The sequence below is a fragment of the Dermacentor silvarum genome, chromosome 5 (assembly GCF_013339745.2).
Source record: "Dermacentor silvarum isolate Dsil-2018 chromosome 5, BIME_Dsil_1.4, whole genome shotgun sequence".
In the NCBI taxonomy this organism is placed as follows: Eukaryota; Metazoa; Arthropoda; class Arachnida; order Ixodida; family Ixodidae; genus Dermacentor; species Dermacentor silvarum.
Genome location: NC_051158.1, coordinates 67,622,883 through 67,639,231, shown reverse-complemented (window position 1 = coordinate 67,639,231; position 16,349 = coordinate 67,622,883). Strand labels below are relative to the sequence as shown.

The 16,349-nt window shown below is 42.0% G+C and overlaps 1 protein-coding gene across 1 annotated transcript; it reads left to right on the top strand.

The window, feature by feature from the left end:
- The first annotated feature begins 2,197 nt into the window (after positions 1-2,197).
- LOC125945376 (uncharacterized) lies at positions 2,198-9,502 on the top strand. Its single transcript, XM_049667127.1, has 5 exons — positions 2,198-2,321; positions 3,911-3,940; positions 5,133-5,191; positions 5,298-5,375; positions 9,315-9,502. Exons 1-5 carry the CDS (start codon positions 2,240-2,242, stop codon positions 9,480-9,482), a joined length of 417 nt encoding a protein of 138 aa, XP_049523084.1. The 5' UTR covers positions 2,198-2,239; the 3' UTR covers positions 9,483-9,502.
- The last annotated feature ends 6,847 nt before the right edge of the window (positions 9,503-16,349 follow it).

The window sequence follows — 16,349 nt, the reverse complement described above, 5'->3', positions numbered from 1 at the left end:
ACTGCGCTTCCCTTCTCTAGGTATCCATTCTCTAACTCTAATGGTCCAGAGGCTATCTATCCAAAGGATTACATGACCTGCCCAGCTCCATTTCTTGTCTTAATGTCAATTAGAATATCTGCTATCCCTGTTTGCTCTCTTATCCATACTACTCTCTTCCTGCCTCTTAACGTTAGCCCTAACATTTTTCTTTCCATCGCTCTTTGTGCGATACTTAACTTGTTCTCGAGCTACTTTGTTAACCTCCAAGTTTCTGCCCCATAGGTTAGCCCCGGTATAATGCAATGATTGTACACTTTTCTTTCAACGACAGTGGTAAGCTCCCAGTCAGTATTTGGCAATACCTGCTGTATGCACTCCAACACAAGTTCATTCTCCTGTATATTTCCTTCTCATGATCAGGGTATTTCTGAGTAATTGACCTGGGTAAACGTGCTCCTTTACAGACTATAGAGGCTGACTGTCGATGCTAAATTCTCGTTCCCTAGCCAGGCTATTGAACATTATCTTTATCTTCTGTATATTAATATTGAACCGCACTCTTACACCTTCTCGGTTAAGCTCGTCAATCATTTGGTGTAATTCGTCCGCATTGTTGCTAAATAGGACCATGTCATATAACTTCGATAAGGAAACTCTAACCAACACGTTTAATTACGCCGTAGCTTCATTGACATTGTCTAGAGCAAAATCTAGCAGATTTTTTTCTCTGTATGATCGTAATTATTTGCTTTTCCTATCTATGCGATTTGCCTGTTTAGTTGCAAATATTATTTGGCCAATGCTGCCCTTTAGCACTGCAGATTTAGAAAATTTGTACTAAATCCAATTATTTTCTTTCGATACTTGAACAAATGACCTAAAGAGTATCTAAATGATGATACTCTAAGAGGTTACCCCTAAGTTATTTCTAGTTCCTTTTTAAAATTTCGGCCGGCTGTTGACAGGGTCTTCCGGATTGCTCTTTCTAATTGTCAAAGAATGTATTTGGGAAGTTTGTATTGTTAAAAATGAACAGAATAAATAGTCGAAAAGTGCAGGCAAAGGGGCACATTGACCTATAGGGTTGCTATAAAGCCTTTCTAAATTTTTTTCTTGCATTTCGTTTTTTTTGCCGCATGATTAATTTCAGGGCGATCATTGCTTGCCAAGTGTCTCACATGTTCCGCTTTCAACATCACATACCTTCTTGGAAAATAGCGTGGCTGTTTACTACCGTGCTCGAAGTCATTTCTCATATTTTTCTGATTAAAAAAAAGTGAGATATCCCAAGTAATAAACGGTATTGCTAGTATATTTTTTTGTAGTATAGCAGATAACTTTTTTATATTACGTTACTTATTTCCATCTCAAACTAAGATATATTGTGTAGACAATTTTGCATTAGAAATTGTTTACTGAGTGTACAAATATGTTCGCTTTAAATTCCGCAAATAGATTTCTTTTTAATGATTTTTTGTGTAGTAGCACGCACGTTTTCTGTAGATGTGTTTGCCTCAACATGTCCGTTCCGTGTTAGTGTTGTAGAGATGACAACGCTCTTTAGACTGTCTCAAGTTTATTGAGGGCTGCCGAGGCACTGCATTGCGTCCGAGGAGTAATGGAGAAGACGGTGCCTTTGTTACGGTCCCGCCGTACCAGAGGTGGCTTCGTTCTCAGCCGCGTGCCTCGCGTTCTGTCTCAAGCTGGTGGAAATGGAGATGCAACAGGCTAAAGACTCTGTAGCAGCACCCGCAGCACGCAGATCTGTTGTCGACGCCATCCGCTTTTTCCACGCGTTATCACCGAACGCGCGCGCCGTCCATGACTGTGGCCGGTGCCTCTGGCAGCGGCTCGGAAATTTCGGCCAGATCAGAACTGGACACTCGTCGAGCAGCGTCTGAAGTCTTTGCCACCTTCTCGGTTAGCATCGTTTCTGTATAAATAAGTTTCTGTTTGTAGATGTATGCTTACTCATGCTTAAGCAACTTTTTCACGTGCAGCACATGCACGTTCAATCTACAACTGAAAACCCCAGTGCACCCAGCGTGACCGCGCATGTAATAAAACCTTCGAAGGCGCAGTGATGGCCTGCTTCATTTTATTGGAGGGAACAGGGGTAACCTACACAGGTTTGCTTGGATGTGCAGCCACAGGATTTGCTGGAGGGGCAGCAAAACAAAGCGAGCTTATCACTATCCATACTTGGGATTTGCTGTTGCTCTGTCTCAACTTTCATTATAAGATTACGTCAACCAGAATGCTTTTTTTTTTGCTCCCAATCACGCTAGAAACCACAGCACTTTCAACAACCACGACACTTTCAACAACCACGAAGAAAGGTAGGCAAATCCTGTTTTTTACTTCACCATTCCTATTCATATGACCTACTTTCTCATCACATTTTCGAGCAAATTTGAAAGGGAACTCCATATTATTAATGATGTTGAAGTTGGCTAGTTGTTATCAATAATGTTTTAGGTACCAGTGAAAGAGTTACAATTCTGGCTATTGATTATGCATTCACTTCAAACGAGCGAGGACGATTGCATTTGAATAAAGTGCGCAAAATATAAAGAGAATGGAAGTACTCGAGATTCGAAGTGGGATGGTTTCCTTAATGGAAACCAAAACTGGAAGTAATCAGGAACTACGGCATCACATATTACTCACGCTGCAGTTGATCGGGTGTAATAAAAAAGTTGGACATCAGGAGTTCCGATAAAGAATTTCGTGTAAGCATGCATTGCGAATGGTTGCCGTCAAATAATTTAGACCTAATAAAATACGAGCAAATGTGTACCTAAGCAAAAAAGAAGGTATCTTAATTTCCCACAATGCAAATGGCTTCCTGTTGATTATATTTGGCTCCGAAAGATGTGAGGTGCTTAAAGTATAGCCTGCAAACTGCTAAAAAGCCAGCCTAATGAGCTGTGTGAAATAACTGACTCGTAGTCAGTGCGGAACAACTGAAAACGATGAGACTAATGCCGAGGACACCAAGCATGAAACTAAATTGGTCTAATCATTTGTACATGCGCTGAAAAATTCCAATGGCTTTCCATTGGCCTCATATTGTGCGTTGCAACAGCGTTGTGAGACGCATGGTTCCTGCCTAACGGACCTATTAAATAGCAGCAGTGGTCTCGTGTGCTGCCTTGCGCCATATTATCTCCGCATTTTATTAGAACGTTGCCGGAGGACCTCAAGCGCTACGCTAAACCACTTCATCGCTCGTCGGTACAAATGGTAATTCATTGAGTCTCCTAAATCAAAGATTTAGAACTCACACCAGAGAAACTACCTAAGTAAATTGAACTTTTGAGTTTTGTAAAAGCACTGCTTTATTTCCTTGATAGCACCTTTTTTATAATAATGGCGTTTTCAACATATTTAGTGCACAATCGAATTCAAAAAGGAATCCATAGATTTCAGTACTTTTTTTTCAAATAGTCGGCAGAATAATTGCCATTACATGTTGCGCCACGCAATATAAAGAACGAGAAATAATTTTATTTTTAGTTATCGGAAATAAACAACTTATTTGCCAGCCTCCGAACGCATTTAGTTGCACGCGTAACGTATTTAAGACATTTTATATAAAAAGCTAGTGAAGCGAACTGAAAAAAAGTATTTCAAGAGATTACAGACCTGTCCGCCAAATGCCTAGTGCCTGAACTTTAGTCCATTCTGAACGTTGGACGACATGATTTTTGGTGACCTTTACCACTTTCTTTCGTGCTATAAAGAACGACTGATGTAAGGAGTGTCCATACAGCTAGCAGCTCTAAGCGAAGCACCAAACTTGAATAGGTGGTTTACTTTTCTGAAACAAAATACACGCTTTTAATTTGCACAATTTGTTGGGAAACGAACATATGCCCAGACGTTTGTAGCTCATATTCACCTACTTTCATTTTCATGTTCCAAGGTGCTCGGGAAGAGGATGAGAAGAAATACGGTAAGAATATTGCTGTTTCTACACATTATAGTTATACTCTAATGGCGGATAAAGATACGTCACATTTGCTATCGCGCACGTTCTCGCATTTTTATAGCAATCAGATTTCGTTGGTGTTATGGGTTTAATTTAAAAAATGGAGGCGGTGCAATGTATTATGGAGCCCTTGACTACAGTTTCCCTTAGTAGCCAAAAGTTTCTTTCGAACAATGAACCATCATTTTAATCATCATCATCATCAGCTCATTTATTTCCCACTGCAGGACAAAGACCTCTCCAGCGATCTCCGATTAACCTTGTCCTGCACTATCTGATTCCAACTTGCGCCTTGAAATTTTCTTTTTCCATCACGCCATCTAATTTTCTGCCGTCAACATATGAGCTTTCCTTCCCTTGTACCCATTATATTCAACCTAAGCCATCTTTAAACAGTGTACACAATTCGCCATGCACTGGGAGTATTTATTGTGTCTCTATATTTTCCGATGCCCCAGGATATAATAAGTGGCCATGACGCTTGATTGTTGAAAGGGCGTGATTGTTCTCGCTTTTTTAAAGTTAAATACAATAGATTTTTCCAAAACAAATAAATAGCTTGAACAAACTCCCTAAATTACGATGCTGACAAATAGACGACCTTGTGGTGGTCGCTTGACGTCAATATTAATTCTACGGAGAAACAAGAAATAAACCGATGTAGGGGTTTCTCAAAGAAATGGAAAGCGTTAGACTTGCCCTTAGTGTACTCACATCTGTGACTAAATAAATCACTAATGCTCTAATACCACATACTTTCAACTGTTGGCGGAAAAACTGCCGTCACTGGAATCCCAGTTATGGTAACAATATACTTTATGATGTCACCTTAAAATAAAGTGGCACAAGGCAGCAATTATAACAACTTTCAAATAACCTATTAGGGTATGTCTACGATGCGCTGTGCTGACCAATAATCCGGTAACGTTTAGGCACTGATATTGAGCAAAAAAAGCTTTAAAAGGATAAAAGTATGTGCCTACTAGGGAAGTTAAAACAACAGGCAATGAGTTTATCGGGGCGTTTTCGCAAATGCCATCAGGTTTTCTCACTGCCACTGTTCTTCAATTAATTGTCTTGATGTGGAAAGAAAATAAATATGTAACATCACCAGTAGGATGTAGTTGTAAATTAAAACATTTTGCTGACGTTTCAGGATATTACAAAGATCGAAATGGCTGCGTCCACAAAGTTCTACAGTCATATCAGTTGATGGTAAGGAATAACACTTGAATAATATTTTATTATTCTTTGTTGAGCTCATTATTTTTCATAAGAGCACCAACTTTTGAACTGCATAAGCCTATATTTTATTTTTCAGTACGATGCTGACTGCACATACTACTGCCCATACTATCCTTTCCGATACAAAGTTCCTAATAGGACGCCGTGCTTGATGGTATGGTTCATTGAGCATGTATTATTCATAAAAATTTTGTTTGTGTTGTTGCGTTTATAAAGTAACGTATTTGCACGACTCCAGCGCGCATTCTTACTGAATAAAAAGTGCGTTCAAATTTACATGCACAATACAATTTTAACGAATTTTAGTAGAAATCCAAAGCAAAACCGATTCTATTTTAAAAATAAAGCTCATAGGAGGGCGTTGTTTATTTAGGCCTTGGTTTGCGGCTGCCATTTTCCAGTTTGCTATACGCCTCTCATAGCATTTCTGCTTAACCGCTTTTAACAGCGGAACTGTTTAAGCCGGACGTAATGTGTCTACTGAATTCACAAAATGTGGGCCGATCCTGGCGGTATTGCACAAAGGGTCCAAGCGCAATGACACTTACCCCTGTGAACTAGCGAAGCTGAGCCTGGTTAAGTCTAGATAAGTATGGTTGGGACTACTTAAGCATAGCATTATAAATAATAATAGTCAATGATCGATAACCATTTGATAGCCAATCAATAACTAATCCGGAAAATTCCGAAAAATGTTCGGGAAGACATAGTAGTGGTTAGCCTTGCCCAAACACATGGCCACTACCTTGCGTTAGCTAATCGATAGCAAATCAATAGCTAATCACTACTCGATGTATAATCAATAAATTAAAGAAAATTCTGGAGATGACAAGTTCACGAAACGACCATGAAAGCACCAAGGGTAGGCGGCTGTTTCATGACCTACATGATACGTATGTCATGACATTCATGTCATGAGTCCCCAGGAGTCCCTTTGGCTATGCCTAAGAGACCTTAAGGCGAAAGCCTTAGTCATGCTCTTGATTATGACTTTGACCCTTAATCTTTTAGCCTTTATCTTCACTTAGTACATCCGAACCCATTCGATTGGTTTTTGAATGTTAATCTTTTTTTGCTGAGTCATTGTCATTTTTTCTGAGTCATGGTCATGACTATGACTTCTGCCATCACCTGTTAGTGTTTCCTTCACTTAGTGCCCACGTCCAAATCCATTCCAGTGGTTTTTGAGCGTTATATTTTTTCGCTGAGTCATTGTCGTTTTCAGTGAGTCATGCTCATGACTATGACTTATATCATCATCCTTTAGAGTTTCATTCTCTTATTACCCACGTCAGTACCCATTTTAGTGGCTTTTGGGTGTTACTTTTTCGCTGAGTCATTGCCATTTTTGATGAGTCATGCTAATGCCTATGACTCCTACCATCATCCTTAAGTGTTTCCTTCACTTAGTACGCATGTCCGAACCCATATCAGTGGTTTTTGAATCACCTCTTTTTGATGGGTCATTGTCATGACCTACATGACACGCATATCATGAAATTGATACAATGACCTATCATTTATGTTTGTCATACACTCTTGTCTTACAATTGTCAATTTTGGTACCTACCAAGGTAATGAAACAACCATGAGAGCAAGAGACGTAGGCGGCTAGATAGATAGATACTGTCAAAGTGGCAAATGTTCTCCAAGAAATTCTTTGCACTTAAAAGACGTTTGCATTACGAGGTTTCCTTCAAGTATAGAGTGATCCTTCTAGCAGAAGAAAAGGCTAACCAGGCAGCGTCGCGTGCGCTGGGCGTTCCCGAGACATGCGTCCTCGACAGTGAAAAGGAGGTGTCATCGGACTCCGATAATGACAAGCCGCTAAGGTGTTCCACAAAAATTGGTTCAACACGGTATGCGTTGGCTCAGGTTTCATTAGATGTGTATGGTAGAATCCCCAACAAGTTATTTTTAGATACTTGGGTGGCAATATATCTTCACGTTACAATCGGGGGTGTGGTAGAATTGTGGTAGACCACTAATTGAGGTCTGGGTACTGGCTTCGAACGTTAAGTTTCTCCTCCCTGTATTGGCTGGAAGAATAATATTCAGAAACAAGTTTGATGAGATAATTCCGGAATCAGTTGTGTTACATAACTTATTGATTACGTTTGCCATTCGTTGTACCTTCATTGTGGAGCTAGCAAAAGAAAACTAACGTCCGCAGCTGATATCTTTGTCGTCTTGTCCCAAGTTCTTTCATCGAGATTACAAATATATATTTGGTCAGAAGTGAAAGGGGACGTGTAACTTCCAATGGTTATAGATTGTGGGCAGCTATAAAATTACAATGAAAAAGGCATAAATTGGCGGAAAACTAGCGGTCTGGCAGAGCCAATGCTGTTTTTAACTGCAAATGCATAATGACACAGATTTTATACATGCTGTTTTTAACTGTCAACTAAAACAAAGTTAGCTGCACTTTACTTTTTTGCATGCCTGTTACAGAATAGGTATGGTTCCTTACAAAGTTGTCGATATTTGGTTTTAATATTCGTGCACAGAATAGGAATGCTTCGTTAGCATTTTCAAAAACTGCATAACTTTTACTTGAAGCAAAGTGAGATCAAATTTGAGATAAAATCTCAGACTAGACGGTGCAAAAATTGGGCTTGAGAGACTTAAGGCCTATAATAGTATATTTTAGTACACCAAACCTCTGTCAACGATCACAGTTATATCGCAACAAATTTATATACTCAATTGCAGCAACAATCGCAACAGACATACACATGGTTACCTTAGATATGTTTGAATACATAAAACCAGCGGAACGAAAGAAAAAAAAACACTCTGGCACGGTGAAAAAAAAATCAAGAAGTTCCATGAAAACATTTACGCAAACTGAAGGTCTACTGGGCATCACAAATTATTGATTACATTCTTACATTCTTATTGATTACATTGCAATATCCAATAAAGGATATATTACTGTTGTTGGCATTGCTTTTACTTAAAATTATTGGTAGGATGAACTGAAAATTTTGGTTAGCACAGTTAGAACTGGTTCGAGTAAACTGCATTAGCAATATCTACCCTATCGAAGTGAATCCTGATGCGGCGGCGGAGTGCAACTAACGGTCTCATTTTGAAGAGCGTTTAATTTTAGTATATCGGATATAGTTTCTTCAGGTTGCGTAAACATTACAAACAGAAATAGGTTCAGAAATAACAGAAATCCCAAAAGAAATCTTTGCTGACAACTGGGCGTATAATTCCCAAGACTGCAGAGGGTCTTTTGAAATAAACTTAACGTACTACCTTCCTCCGCTCTTGATGCAAAGTTATGGGGGAATATTTCATTTGCAAAGCGAAACGAAGCATATCTGAAGAAAATGACCGAGCTCAACGAACATGTACACGTATCTCAGCTGTAAAAAGTAAGAAAAGAGAGCAGATCGTCCTTGTTACAGCCAACACTTAGTTAGTGTGTCGACATTATTGAATTGAGGTCACGCACTCTTGTTTGACACAAAGCACTGAAATCTAGTCGCAGGAACTGTTTTGGGAGAAAGTGCGTTGATACGAAGCAAATTGTTATCTCGAGGATAGGATAGGAATAAACTTTATATGTCCAACGGTTATGGCTTTGGTGCCCGGTTATGTCGAGCTTCTATCATTTTCGCTAAAGAGTTAATTTACACTGCCTCAGGTGATGTTCCAGATGAACGAGCTCAAGGAATGTTTCAGAAGTTGAGTGAAGTTTGGCGCTTTTCGCGAAATACGCATCATCACACAACGAAAAAACGGGTACTCATTGCGTGCGTTACTTGCTTCTCTACGTGTGCTTGAATGATTACGTTTTACTGAGCGGTCATACAAATGTGCTAACGTAATCGAGGATACCAAAAGGTTTGAAGCGTTGCAGTATGCCAGGAACAATTTTCAAAAATGTTTTAAGAAAATTTAGTGCGCTTTCGCAAAAATTAGGTTTGCGCGATGCGGAATGCAATTATGTAGATCTGGTATTACAGTGAATTTACCATTGTTGTCATAAAGCTTTTTACGGAGAGAAGGTGTCGTAAATTTCAAACGTTTACGGATGTGCTGATCCACCATGTCACAAAATATTCTTCTTACTTCACAGCTACTGGAGAACAGACTTCAAGAACGTCAATACGCTAGTTCAAAAGTATGTCGCAAGGGATATTGCGTATATGGTACCTGCGTACCTACCGGTTACGTACAAAGGTGCACGGTACCACAAAATGGCCCTAGGGTCTCGCGGCTTCCCCCGAAGAACAATTACGAATAAATTGTTCCTGATGTGTTGCATTTTGTTCAATTCTTTTTAAGCTATATTTCTTAGCGCCATGGCTAACAGAAAAATGATCTTTTATTCTCTTTAGTAATATTCTACAGGACGTACTATTTATTGGACAAAACACAATGTTACTGTAAATATTTTATTTTGTATTGTTGTGATGAGGTAAATAATTGAGGAGATGTGTATGCGTTTATAGCGGTGCGCACATTGGCATCGGTTGGAAGGTGATCAATACAAAAGGAGAGAGCAGCATTTTGGCGACCATCTTATTGATTTTAGCACTATCATGCTCGCCGCAGACCATTTGAGAGGATAAGGGATTGATGGGCGAATCATCATCATCATGCTGAAATACTAGTGCCGCGATCACGCCGCGAACAGAAATTGATTCATGGCCTCACTGCCTAAAGCTAGTGCGCCGCCTTCATCAATTACACTGCATTGTGGTTTCAGTATCGCTCTCTAGATGGCCTGCGGCAGGCGCCGACGAAAGCACGGAACGCAGCCGGAGACGTTTCTTGACTGTGGTCCCACACCCGTGTGCCTGCAGTAGGTTGTCCTGAAGGCACATTGAGAACAAGCGATATTGTGATTGAAAGACATGCCCACTACAACAGTTTTCCCGTATATTCGTGCCACTTGACCACGGACCCGTGGTGCGAAATGCTAAGCGGCGAATAGCGTTGCTGCTGTGAGCAACGTACTTGTCTTTTGAGTATGCTGTTTAAAGTGCAGCTTTGTTTCTCTTTTCCTTCGTCCTTCCCGCTCCTGCTCACTTGCCGAATAGTTTATATACAGCACGGCGCTTCTCTACCTGTAATCATTCTTCGATTTGCAGGCCGCCGTGGTCTTTCTATCGTACTCATGACGTAGTCATTTCGATGTCATTTCATTGCTGTCATGTCTTTGTCATGACGCCGCCGTCTTCATGCAATTATCGCATCATTGTCGCATCGTCGTCCACCTACTGTCATTGTCATTCATAGTCGTCATGCCGTCATCGTCAAGTCGTCTTTGTTATGCGGCCATCACTGCGTCGTCATATTATCGTCATCTCGCCGCCATTTTTGAGCCGTCGTTGTCATGCGTTATTGTATTTCTATCGTTGTAATGTCTTTGTTCTTATACAGTCGTCACCCGCCGTGGTTGCTTGGCGGCTATGGTGCTGGGCTGGTAAGCCAGAGGTCGCGAGATCAAATCCTGGCCACGGCGGCAGCATTTCGATGGGGGTGAAATGCGAAAGCAGTCGTGTACGTAGATTTAGGCACGCGTTAAAGAACCCCAGGTGGTCCAAATTATTCCGGAGTACCCCGCTACGGCGTTCCTCACAATCACATCGTGCTTTTGGCAGGTAAAGCCCTATCATTTCGTTGTTACACAGCCGCCTTCATACCATCGGCGTCATTACATCGTCATCATTTTGTCGTAGCAATGCCACTGTGGTTACGTCATTGTCGTTATGCCTTGGTCATTACGCCGTCGTTCTGATCAGTAGTCGTCATTCTACGTTTGTCGACTCATTCTCGCCATACAACTTTTCCGTCCTCTTATCGCCACGCTGTCGTCATCATGCCTTCATTATCGAATCGTCGTCGTCATTACGTCATTTTCATGCGATTGTAATCATTTCTTGGCAGTCATTTATTGTAGTGGTTGGTGTGTTGTTATACAGCTGTCTTCATGTCGTTGAATTTCTTTAATCATAGTCATCCCTGTAGCGTCATGCAAGGCCCGCGCATGATCGAGAACAAAAGTATATATTGAACACGGCGTTTACCCGTGAAAATATGCCCAACTGGTTAGTGTGGTCTTTACATGGAAACGATCGCTAAACAGGAACAGCGTTCTTCACAAACAGTAAGGAAAGGTTCCCTTAAACCGACTCCCAGATGGCATGGGAGCCGCAGATGCTTTTATATCTCACGCTGCCCTAAAATATTTAATATTCCCAAGCATATCAGCAAATTTGTGGTAAACCAATGCTTTTGTACCGTTTACTAAAATGTTGTCACTTCATTTTTCCTACCTATCCACTTCTACACCCACTCGACGCTCCCCGATAAATGCGTGCTGTGGTGGTCTTCGTCTACATTTTTTCCCTTTGCTCTTTCGCTTCTGTTGCTGACTTAACTTCTCTGTCGCAGACTTCAATTCTGAGGCACTGACATAACTTCTTCTATCATCTCCTTCAAGTCTGGTAACATAGAAAGTTTGGCGAGTTGGTGAATAATCATACCGTATTGGTGAAGCAGCGCACTGAAAAGGACAAAGTGGAGAGACACAGGTCTATTTAAGAACCTGCCAAATCGCACGCACCCATTCTTAGGTATTGACCAAGAATGCTAACATGCCCACTGGGGTCCACCTTGTTGCACTTACCCACTAGCTCAAGTCGGCTATTCAGGCAGATAGATACCAAGCAGTACATACCCAATGCACCAAGCTGTTGTCTTTAAAGGTACATACTAAGCTGCACATATCGTGGGCGGAGCCACCGATTTGACCTGATGGAGCCTTCGGCTCCCCCGGGCCAAAGTTTCGCAACACCAAATAAAGTTCTCACATTCATCCAGTGGCACATACCTAGCGGTCAATTTCGTATACTGGGCAAGGCAGCCGCCACCCCTCAACAGCCAGCAGGTAGCAGCCGTGAAGAGGAGGGGAGAGGTAGGCTAAGGAAACTTGACCCCAATAAATAGATCAAACACGCACCGTATTGCTGAAAGTTTTGTTCTTTTACCTTTGCTAAATGAATCGCCAGTTGGGCTTTCCGCTTTACGGAGAACATATACTTTGAACATGATAAATGCTAGAACAAAATATAAAATAAATAAATACAGAAGTCATTTACCAGTATACGTCCAAGTCTGTGGCAATATAAGTGAACTGATAGTATTCAAATTAAGACGCTGGTGTTCAAGCCACACCAAACGTTGCCTTTACCACAACAGCAGTTACAGACGAATGTCAGCCATATTCACCAACATTTACCTCATCGTCGGGAAAAATGAGACATTTGTTTCGTCCGACCTTTTACAAGCGCTACGCTGACTGCAGTCATGTTGCTATTAGCAAATGACAAAGCAAACTTCCCTTCAAGATATATGCACCCTCCGTACTTCTCGTATAAATCCTATCTCCACCAGATTTTATACCCACAAAGTGGTACCTGTTTGTGTTTCGGGAATGCTGAACAAGTGACGTCATTTTAAAGCATATAAAGCATTTGAACCTTCTCCTCCGCGCTGCCCCACCATGTTTAGCTCCGCTTTTTGGTCGTTTAGAACGGTTTACATTGTTTGCATGATTGATGGTCGAGGGCACGAAAAGTCGACGTATCAACATTATTCGTAACTACGAGCAACCTTCAGGAGATATGGGTGAATTCTAACTTTTCGGCGCACAATTTCTCCCAAACGACAACATTTCGCCGGAAAGATGCGCCCAAACCACGCCTGTTGCATCATCGTCCATCGCTCAATCGAGTGAAATTGTAGCTTTAAAAACATATTTCTGTAACAGCACAATGGTATTTCTTCCAGTGAAGATGAAGTGACAAGGAATCTAACAAGACAATTGTTTCTTTATTAAGGAAGATGATTCAGTTTCATCTGTGATGAAAGAGGCTCATGCGTGAGGAGCTCAAAATGCCTTGCAACTTTCCAGCGTTTATCGTGTTTTTAGTACGTAAAACTTCATACTTTTAGTTTTTAGCCTGAAGAATAGATATCGCTGTCAGACGAGTGAGTCGAAAGCAGACACTGTGTCAAATGCCTTACGGTCCCCCCAGTAATTTGAAAGACATAATGGGAAGCGATTGTTGCATCAGTTCTTTTAGAAAACTGTCAGCTCTTCCACTGGGGTGGAGATGGCAGCGAAGCTGTACTATGGTGGGAATTATGTATTTCCAATTATGACTATTAAGATGTGATGGTGTAATTGGTTATTTGAACTATTAAAGAATGAGAAATATATTTGATCCGGTGGTTTTCATTTATTTAGTGACCACAGGAACCATGGCCGTATGTTCACTACGGTACACTGCCATAGGGTGTACGGCCAAATGTTGGCACGTTCTTCATAAACACGTCACCACCTCCACGCGTGTTCGTTGCGAACGCGGGCAAAACGCCGCTGCCGTCGACAACAGTTGTGCGCGTTGTTTCTGTGACCGCACACAACCGCTGTTAAAACGCTGGCTACGTGACGGAACGGCTCACCGCCGTTGTCGACACTGTTAGGGGAGAGGCAGGCGAGAGCTCAGAGAGAGCCGGCGGCAGAGGCTGGCAGGGCTTCGCGCATGCGCCGCAGTGGAAGAGCGGGCACGCACACGCACAGTCTAGGGTGCCTTGATGCCCTCCTCGCCCACCGCTCCCCTTCCACTTGGAAGTAGCGTTTGCTCCCCGTGAAAGCGCACTTCCCTCGCCCTCGCGCGCTCTCACTCGCACATACAGCATACGGCCAATGAGAGTTTTTTTTCTATTGCCGGATGCGACCATCGAATAGTGAGCCCTTAACAGCTTCCCTGTAAAAATAAAAATAAACATAGACACTTTATCAATAGACCTCACCCGTTGTGTACGCTAACACAGCGCACATGAAGCAACTAGCCGAAGCCAACTGCAGGTCCATTTTTTGCGCAAGGCGGCGGTAATTTCCAACATGGCGCTCAAGCCTCCTGTGCAGCCAGCTGCACGGACGCCATGCGCAGCCATAGCAGGGCGATGCGTGCGTGCGCGCACTCTCCTGCCCACCAATGCAACCCCCTTTCCCAAGCGCGCGCTCGTTATTACGGCACGGCTGCTCACCTGCCCCCCACACCTCGCCCAGCGCGTCATGGATCACAGACGGAATTTTGACAGTGGGCGCTTGATAAGACGGCTCGCATTAAGTGACTACCATTCTCTCCTCAACCCTCTCACGCTTTCCCTCGCATCTTCAGAATACTCCACATGGGGCGTGGCAGGACTTAAAAATTAAAAACAATTAAAAAGGAAATTAAAAACAATTTGAGCACTTTCGCACACAGAACATCGGTGACAGCGCCCATTTTCCCAGAGTCTTCCTATAATTGCTTATGCAATAAAGTAGCAACATGCCCACAATAATTCGCTTCCAGCCAACGACTATGTATCACAGTGATACGACCATTTATCTCTACTCCAGAACCACTACTCTAGAACCACTTTTTTTTTCTCTTTCCAGTAGAATAAAATATTCAAACACAAACAGCACAAATAATGCCTTTTGTAACACAGCATACTAGTAAATTAGACTAGTATATGCATGGATCTAGAAAGGCAATAAAATCTGACTTCTATTATTGCCTGAATACACGAATGCGTACACTGCAGCAGTCATTCAAAATGTAGACCAATTCCACCTCTGAATTTTACCATGCCTAATACATATCCTGCCCCACCAGATGACATTAAAAGAGAAGAGTATAAACATGTTTAATACATATTACAGAAATTTTTGAACTAAAGAAAACGAATCGCCTGTGGTATGATTCCATGTCTGCAGTTTTCTAGGCAGAATGCACTCAAAGAACAAAGGTGCTAGGTAAACGCTATGACCAAAGGAGACCCAACTAAATTCATTATAAAATAAGCATGACTAGTTCGCTTTCGCCGTTATATATATATATATATATATATATATATATATATATATATATATATATATACAGGGTGTTTCATTTTAGCTGCACCAAATTTTTAAAAATTGCCTGTGGCAGATAGCACAATTATAATCCTTGATCTAAACTACTCGATGAGGCGGCCATTACTTCCACCAGAAATCAAAACGCCTAATTGAGTAATTAGCATAATTACGCTAGTTAACTTTTTAATTAATGATTTTACGGCACATCTTTCAATCTACGAATTATAGCCGCTGAGGTTGCAAGGCGTATCCGCTTGGAACGAATTCTCAGCACTGAACCAGTTTCGAGATAATTTTTAACGTGTCCGACGAAATGTATGGGCGTTCCAGTTAACTTTTTGGGGAAAACGCTGTTTTATGCACTGAGGCACAAAGTGGAACGCCCATGCATTTCGTTGCCTCAGGTTGCCTCTCTAGTGTCACCCTTGCTGCAGCCACCACAGCACCACAGTAGTCACCTGCAGTGCAAGGGTCCCTGAATCCTATCTCTGCGCCACCACCATCTTTTCACTCTTACAACGCGTGGAGCCAACCTAGACGTGTTTGCTACTATAGCGGCATCCGTGGCCACATTTCAAAGTTTTGCCGACGCCGTCTGCAAGATCAAAAACATGGCTATGACGGTTTTGAAACTGATGAGTTTTCTTGCCCTGTACCAAAACTTCGGCGTTCGTACTACAATTTTTATCCTCGACGTTCCCCATCTCCGCTGGAATTCAACGCTGCCGGTTCATTGCGCTTTCCGTGTCGTCACTCTCCATCACCGATGCGGCACTCCTCTTCCCCTCCTCGACCAGCTGCTTCGTCCTTCGATCACACCCCAGAAAACTAAAAAGTGCAGCTTCAGGAGGGAAAGCTGCGTTCGTTGGACAACTTGAAATTCCTCCGTAACGCCCGTCAAATGCACTTTTGGTGTTTCTTGAAGGTTTGCGTACTGAAGCCTTGGTTGACACGGGTGCATCGCTTTCCGCTCTTAGTACTGACTTGTGCTCTCGCTTGCGAAAAGTGAAGACTCCATATTGTTACGCGAAGGACGAGTCAGTAAGACTACCAACTATTTACAGGTCGTATTTACAACAGTGGTTGCAGCGCTGACCGGTTAGATTCACAGCGCGAGCCCAGCTCCTTCTTCCTCTTCTTTTCTCGATTGATGGCGCCCGCGCGCCTCGTTCAAACAACTAAATACCA